This window comes from Anoplophora glabripennis, unplaced genomic scaffold, assembly GCF_000390285.2.
Source record: "Anoplophora glabripennis isolate ALB-LARVAE unplaced genomic scaffold, Agla_2.0 scaffold2602, whole genome shotgun sequence".
Taxonomy (NCBI): Eukaryota; Metazoa; Arthropoda; class Insecta; order Coleoptera; family Cerambycidae; genus Anoplophora; species Anoplophora glabripennis.
This window is the reverse complement of record NW_019418675.1, coordinates 1-7,902: the sequence shown is the minus strand read 5'-3', so window position 1 is coordinate 7,902 and position 7,902 is coordinate 1. Positions and strand designations below refer to the sequence as shown.

At 33.1% G+C, this 7,902-nt stretch overlaps 1 protein-coding gene across 1 annotated transcript; it reads left to right on the top strand.

Annotated features, from left to right (window-relative positions):
- Positions 1–385: 385 nt before the first annotated feature.
- On the top strand, positions 386–7,617 carry LOC108916851 (neurogenic protein mastermind-like; the record flags this gene model as incomplete). The annotated part of the gene is made up of 4 exons (XM_018723163.1): positions 386–1,025; positions 3,328–3,615; positions 5,283–5,525; positions 7,373–7,617. Coding segments are annotated over 4 exons (1,416 nt in total), but the record flags the coding sequence as incomplete, so codon positions are not given.
- Between the last annotated feature and the right edge of the window lie 285 nt (positions 7,618–7,902).

Genomic DNA, 7,902 nt, shown 5'->3' with positions numbered 1-7,902 from the left:
TATTTTAATAATTTTTAATTTTACCGAAGTTTACCAATGTGAAGGAAATAAAACTACTGTTCCATACAAAATTACTGTACACGTGGTTTCTAATCGTTTATAAAGGCTCTATAGTTATCTCCTTTATTATTGGAATATATTTAAGGATCACCCTGTATTGCTCTATTCATATTTGTACATCATTCATATCGAAACGCAATACATAATTTTTTTAAATAAAAATAAAACACCAAGTACCTTCAATTTTTGTTGTAGATATACGGAAATGTATTAATTCGTCTTAATTCATTTTATTTATGTATTTCAAGTAGAATAGGTATTTACTGTTTTATTACTCTCTTTGACTAGGCTGTAGTTCGTATTCATGGAAGTTTTTTTTTTCTAGGTGTCGGCTGGTCAACATTTGCATCTCAGTGGTGACCTTAAAGGAAATGTCTCTATTGCAGCCCAGCAAGGCATGCATTTCAGCCAACACAATTCTCAAAATGGCACATCACAGACTCAAACTTCACAAAACAATAACCAGCATTCTCAGCACAGTCCCCTGTCAAATTCTCAGCATCAAAACTCGCCCATGCAAAATAATATGAATGCACAACATGGACAAAACACAATGAACCACCAAGCAGGTCCGCAGGTAGGAAACGCGATGGTGTCCGGAGGTCACACCATGCCAGGTTCTCAGCTTAGCAGCCAGCAAAGTCCTTTGGGGTCAAATATACCTGGGGGAATTCCGGGCTCAGCAGGTATGCCTGGTTCTGGTAGTTTAGGGGGAGCAAACAATATGGGAATACCCAATTCCGGTATGGGTCAGAATAATTTAGGAGGACCTAATGGCGCCATGGGAGGACCTGGGAGTAACATTGGTGGACCTGGAGGTATGCCAGGTAATCTGGGAGGTATGCAACATCCAGGCATGCATGTTGGAGGGTTAACACCAAACCATGGAGATTCTTACTCAATGTCACAAACCCAAACCATCAACTTTACACAGCAATCCCTTCGAAGAGCTGGAGGAGCTGGTGGTAAGTTTTCAAATTCAATGTAATGTAAGCGAAGGAAGAAAAAATTTACTAAAACTTCTTCAGAAATATGCCCATACTTGATTAAAAATGTAAATAATAAGAGAGCCAGAGCAGAATATATGGTTAAACCAAGGAATTTAGTCCAAAAGAAAACAGTGACCTATAGTAATTCAATCTGCCTGTTTTACACTAAACGTCTCGATTATCGAAACATAAATAATATACCTACTTATTTTTGTTTAAATTTTTATATTAATTAAAACTATATAGAACGAATGGCCAGTAATAATAAAATTTTTTAAACTTGTAGCATGCAACAAGTATTAGCCCCCCCTGGCTACTCCCATGTATGTATATCTGTATTAACAAAATGTAAAGATAGGATAAAATAAACTCATCATAGGCGTAGAAGTTACGCTTTATGAGTGAGTTGGCCTGTCCATATACAGGGTGTAAGGAGAATGACTGTCATAACTTCAACATGCGATAGAGTAATCATAAATGAACAAAAAAGTTGTATATTACAGGGGCGTAAGATTAACTGTTTTCTAAAAACAGGGAGTATTAATATCGGGGAGCTTCATCAAAACGTGACAATAGCGCTTAACCTAATGCTACAAACTTGTCCTACGGAATAACAAAAATGTAAACAACTATTATTGTGAAACATGAAAGACAATTTTCAGTTTTTAAATAAATAAAATAAAATGTATGGATTTTGTAGTATGAAGATAGTGTTGTGCTTAAATTTTAGGTCGAATTTTAGTAATTATGAATCTCTTAAAATAGGAACTTAACATTTAATCAAATTATGAATTTGAAAAATATCTAATTAAAGTACCCATAGATTCACATCGACCAAATAATCATGCGTATTAAAAATAATTTAGGGACTTACCAAAAAGCAAAAGTAATTTTTAAACGCACAAGTACAAAATGTCCACCACTATTTTCGACAGCTTCGAATCCAATTTTCGCGCACTTGCTGGAAAACATCTCAAGAAAAGGAAATAGTGGTACGCAAAAAACACTCTGACATGGTCCAATTCCAGATACCAACACCAACTAAATTGAGTATTGCTGGACAGCTTAGTACCGCCAGGCCGTTGTTACATTGATCTATATGAATTTTATAGAATTTTAAATTTATTACACTAATTATTTTTTAGAATTAAGCATAAAGAAATTCAAAAAAGTGATATAAACATTGTATTTTATGGTATTCTATGTACGTAGTTTTGTCAATATTCCTTAATTAATCAAACTTTTGTACATCAAGTTGGACATTTTGATAATTTTTCTCTCAGAAACAGTTGAGTTTAGGACCCATGTCATATAAGGTTTTTTTTGTTTATTTTAATGTATTCTATTGTCTGTTAAAATTAAGGCAGTCAAACTTCTAACATCCTGTATCTATGACACTGGTAAAAGAAATAAAGGATTACTATCGTGGTTTTGTAAAATGTTCAGTATTATTATTATATTAAATTTTGTGAAACTCTTTATTACACATTTTTTGAAACATCTAAAAATTTTTTTTTTCTGAAAATATTTGATGACCTATATCTCAGACAAATTTCCAGGTCAAGATTATATTAACTTTTTTGTCCATATTTACCTGAAATTTGTTCCTTTAAAGTTAATATGGTCACCCTGGATACATACATAAATTCCTTCTCAGGAATTTGTAATACACAAGTATTATCTTTTGTTTCTGAAGTAATTTTAATAATTTAAGAAAAACATTATTTATATTTATTAAGTACATACCATGCAAAACATTAATGAATATCATGTTGTTTACAATTTATAAATTTTTATGTACTTGTATGTGTAATGATAAAGTTTTTATCCGCGGTAATAAGGCAATCGTTAGATAATAAGACCAATAATTACGTTCATGTGAATCACATTTATGTTACTCAATAGATTTCCAATGACACTAGTTATTTTTTATAATCTTTATTAATAATTAATGGATTAGCAATTTTTGTTCATGTTTAAAAATATTCTATATAAATGTTTAATATAATACCTATAACTTATTATATCTATATAGTATACTACCTATATACTTATAATTTTTTTTTCACTGAATTTAGAATCAGTGGCGGATGTTGAAAATTAAAATTCCAGTTTTTTAGTAAATTTCTAGGCACACGTAGAGAATTCCCTTTTGTTTGATTTCATTAAAAAAATTAAGTAATCATTGTATCAATTACTTCATTCAGTTGAAGTGAACTAAAATGTCTTCATATCCACTGATCTGATAAACAGAAATTTACTCAATGTTCTTCCACAGGAGTACCAAATCCAATGGGACCAACTGTCCCCATGGGACCAGGCTCTATGGGTGGCCAAGCAAATATGGGACCACGTTTGATAAATGCCCAAACTATTGAGCAGCAGAAACTACTTCATCAACAAATGCTTCGGGTACAGCAACAAGCCGCAATGCAGCAACATATGGTCAGACCACCACCTCCTGACTATAAAACTAGCGCTGGAATGATGCAAGGTGTTCAACCGAGATATGGAAATGGCCCTCCCACTGTAAGAAGGATGCCACATCAACCCATGCCACCGTCTGGTAAGAAATTATAATTTACGAGATCAGAAAATAGTCCAAATAGTATATAGCACACTATTAGAAGCAAATTGTCTATTATATTACTCAGCCCAAAGAATTTTATTAGTATCGCTTTTAAAGTATAATGGGTTTTCGGGTTATTGTTATGCCGTGGCCTATATATATATATATACCTGGTCACTGCCAGTTACAGATTTACATTGCACCTCTATCCCTAACTAGGACGTGTCTTGGTTATTCTTGGTCTGAGGGGGCTGACCCACTATCAGAACTTCTAGGCCTGCCTTGATGATCAATTTGGTTCTTGTTGATGGTTTTAACTCGTTCGATGCCGATGCATTTCACCCTTATGCTACCTAGATCCTGAAGTCACATTTACGTAAAATTTTGAAACTAGTGTTCAGTAATTATTTAAAATTGAGTTTAAATTAACACACTTATAAGCGGATTCTAATAACATGCTGGTGCCACTGGGTGCTTAAAAGCAAATATTCTGTGTGGGGAATAGGATTAAAACTGAACCTAAAATATTTCGGAGTGTTGTAAATTTTTTTTTAATTTTTTTAGACGTATCACTCAATTTCATTTCTCAGGACAGCAGAGATATAATATATTCCAAGATGTTAACTTGATTACAATAAATATTAATTACTTATTTATTGAAAAAAAGATATGCTCTACTAAGAAACTGTTGTTTTTGTTGTTGTACTCTTACTAATGTGTGAATTTTTCCTAATGCGCAGAATGTGACAAGCATTTAACCAATCCTTAAAAATGGCGATCCATTTGACATAAGTGATTGTAGACCTATTTCTTTGAATAATCGTATTTTTCAACATTTTTCAGTATTTTTAAATATATCGTCAAGTCAACATGAATTTATAGAAAATATATCAATTACAACAAATTTTATATGTTTTACCTTTTTAAAGATAATAATCAGCACAGACAGACAGATAAATACCAACTTTTCGAAGGCTTTTAACTATCACAACATACTTCTACAATAATTTTAAATATACAGTTTATTGGGTAATTAGCTAAAACTTTCTAGTTCATTTACAATATATCACTATAATATCAGATTTCAGTTTGGTCAGTATCTATGTACTCCTGGGACACTACAGGTCTGTAATCTGGACTTTCTTCTCTTTTCCATTTTTGTTAACGACGTTACCACCTTAATTGTCACAAATTAATCTTATGATCATTAAAAATATGTGTAAAATGAAGCCCTCTTTTTAGCAACAAAGTCAACCTAGACATCTTGAAACATACAGATTATCTGGGGGTTTACTTTTATTATAATATTCTGCTTTCATTATTTTATGCATACATCCATCCTAAGCTAGAATATTGCTCTCCAGTTTGGGTTATCATGTGCAATATATGACTTTGATAGATTCTCCGTAAAAGGGTTATTAAAATTCCTTTCGTTCTACTCTAATGTCATATTTCCTTCCTGTATGACTATAGATTTTTGATAAGTTTTAATTTTCATTCATTAGAGTTCAGAAGGCATTTCCATAGCTTAAATTTTTTTAATTTTTATATTATATGTTTTGACATTGTAGTTAAAATTGTAAACTTTGTCCTATAATTGGTGTTTCACTGTTGGATAAATAAAATAAATAATTAAATCAGATCAACATCTTTCTTCTTTTTAGGTCCAATGATTCGTTCAAATATGTATATGATTCAACAACAACAGCAGCAGCAGCAGCAACAACAGCAGCAGCAACAGCAGCATCAACAGCAGATACCACAGAGGGCAGCTATGTATTCCAGACAGCAGGGACCAATGGGCGGAATAGAATCTGTCCAGCACAATGCTTCTGAATGGAGGCATTTACTCATGACTCAACAGCAAAACGCTAATTTCAGTCCTATGAGACCTAACTTCCAGCAAGGTACGATTATTTAAATACAGTGTGCAAAATGAATGAAAAGTAGGGGGTCAAGCATCGGCTAATACAATGCGTGCAAGTTGTTACAGTATGTCGTGACTTGTGAGTGGTGTTTTGCAGATTAAAGCGGGGATCTGTCAGTGAGAAATAAAAATGCAGAAAAATAAAAATATATAAAGTACAATATGTATCTAGTACAAAAAATCCTTCCTTGAAAAATACTAAAAATCTGGTACAAAAGTTTCTTGCAAATATAATCATTGTCATCATCGTTCTCTTTCGAAGATGTTACCTCACTATCATATAATCTCAAATTCTTCTGTTTAGTTCCCAATATTTATCTTTGATACTAATAATATGATTTAGGTATATAAGATTTTCTGCTAGTCGGTTTTACCAGTTTTATTGCCTGCCTTGTCAGTTATTAAATTAGTGACTGATAATAATTGAGTGATGTTATGGCTTTGTATATTAATTGACGTCTAAGCCAACTCAATTAGGGTTCAAGTCACACAAGGGGACTGGAATATATCCATGGAGGTGAAGAATTTCATGTACCTAACTAAGGTTATTTTGTTCAAATTAGGACATAACTACAGAAATGGCGGGTATATTGAGAAGTAGTTAGTTGACTAGCATTTTTTTAAAAGGCCAGAAAAAAAAATTGTTCTACCCCTTTCATAAAAATACAGTCCGAACCAACCTACACGATTAATATTGGACTACGCAAAGAAAATCTTGAACAAAGACAATGACATTTTCTGCTAGTATTTCTGTACCATCATGTTACCAAGTTTCATTTAGATACACAATAAAGTGTCTTTCTTTTTGATATTTTTTAATAGCTGTTAGACATTTTAATCACGAATGTACAACGTTAGGCTTTCCGATTAGAATTTTTCTTTTACTTTAACATTTACCACACAAATCCTCGTAAGCGTAATAGTTTATGTAATGTTCTTGGCTCACAAGCACAATCAGAATTTTGTTTTATGACAGCAAATAGCTTTCTGCAGGTTGGAACTTGCTTTGAATTTACATGAGTCTTTTAATGTCCTTATTATTATTTGAAAATCAGAGTCGTTTTCTTCTCGAATGATAATCATGGTTTTTTTTGTGTTAGTAAAGTTGTTCCGCTTTTGTGTTCTTCCCATATTTTCTTTTATAGTGCTTTTGGAAATGTTGCACTTTATGCGTTTGTAAAACATAGTCCTTTGTAGGATATTTTTTTTTAACCTCCGATAAGTTCATAAATAATTTCTAGACGCAGTACAAAAATGAGCTTAGATAGTGACGTTCATAGTACTTTCGTTATCTCTCCCTCTAGTGGCAGAGGTGTTCATATCAGTGTAAGCCATGTACCAAGCATGTAAAATGTAGGATATTATTAACTCGTCCGCCAAATGTAGAGTGTATGACGTCATTTGGTTTTTATAGTCCGAAAGGCATAATAAAGCAGAAGTTTAAGAAACCGGTCCTGTTTAAACTACCTAGTTCATGAGGGAGGGCGTGGTGTACGATGTTTATAATGAGGTGGGTAAGGTTGTTCACGATTTCTGAATTCATCACTGATTTTCCTCCGATTTGAAGATTTTCTCATACAGTCATTATAGAAAACCTTGTATACAGTAAAATTTATGCATGGTGCAATAACTTAAAGATGTAATCAATAAACCTTGACGACACATCTCAGTTTTACTCTTATTATTGAATTAGTAAATATATTTACTTTGTGGGTGAAAGCCATATTAAGCCTGAATTGTAACTGATCATTATTATGATCGCCTGGTTTTCTTTCATTTCATGGACATTACTTTGAACATGTACATTTTTAAATAATATTCTTACAGGATTCAACATGAACTCAGGCAATATGCAGCAGATGTCTGCTTTACAACACCAGCAAATACGAACACAGCAAGGTATGGTTTCTGGTGGCATGACCGGCGGTCAACAAGCCCTAAACCAAGGAATGGGCCAGGGGCAGGTTATGACCCAAGGCAACAGTCCCATGGCACAAATGAACAACATGAATCATGCTGTGTTACATATGCAACAGCAGCAGCAACAGAGTTTACTACAACAGAATTCGCAGGTATGTGTAACACTATGTTAGTACTAATTTGTGTAAGTCGGACTGTATCTACAGCATTTTCGACTCGTTGCACTTTCATGCATTTGGCTTCATTTAGTGTCAGAAAATATGTTCGTCTGGTGGTACGTTTCCAATTCGTGGTGTTTGACTAGACAAAAAAAAAATACTAACGCAAACTTTGCACTGCTGGTGCTTTTCGACACCGACTGATAAGTTCAGTAACGATCACTAAAAATAAAGTAAATAAGTCTTGAATAATTTATATGCTATTGATCGCTAGTGTTT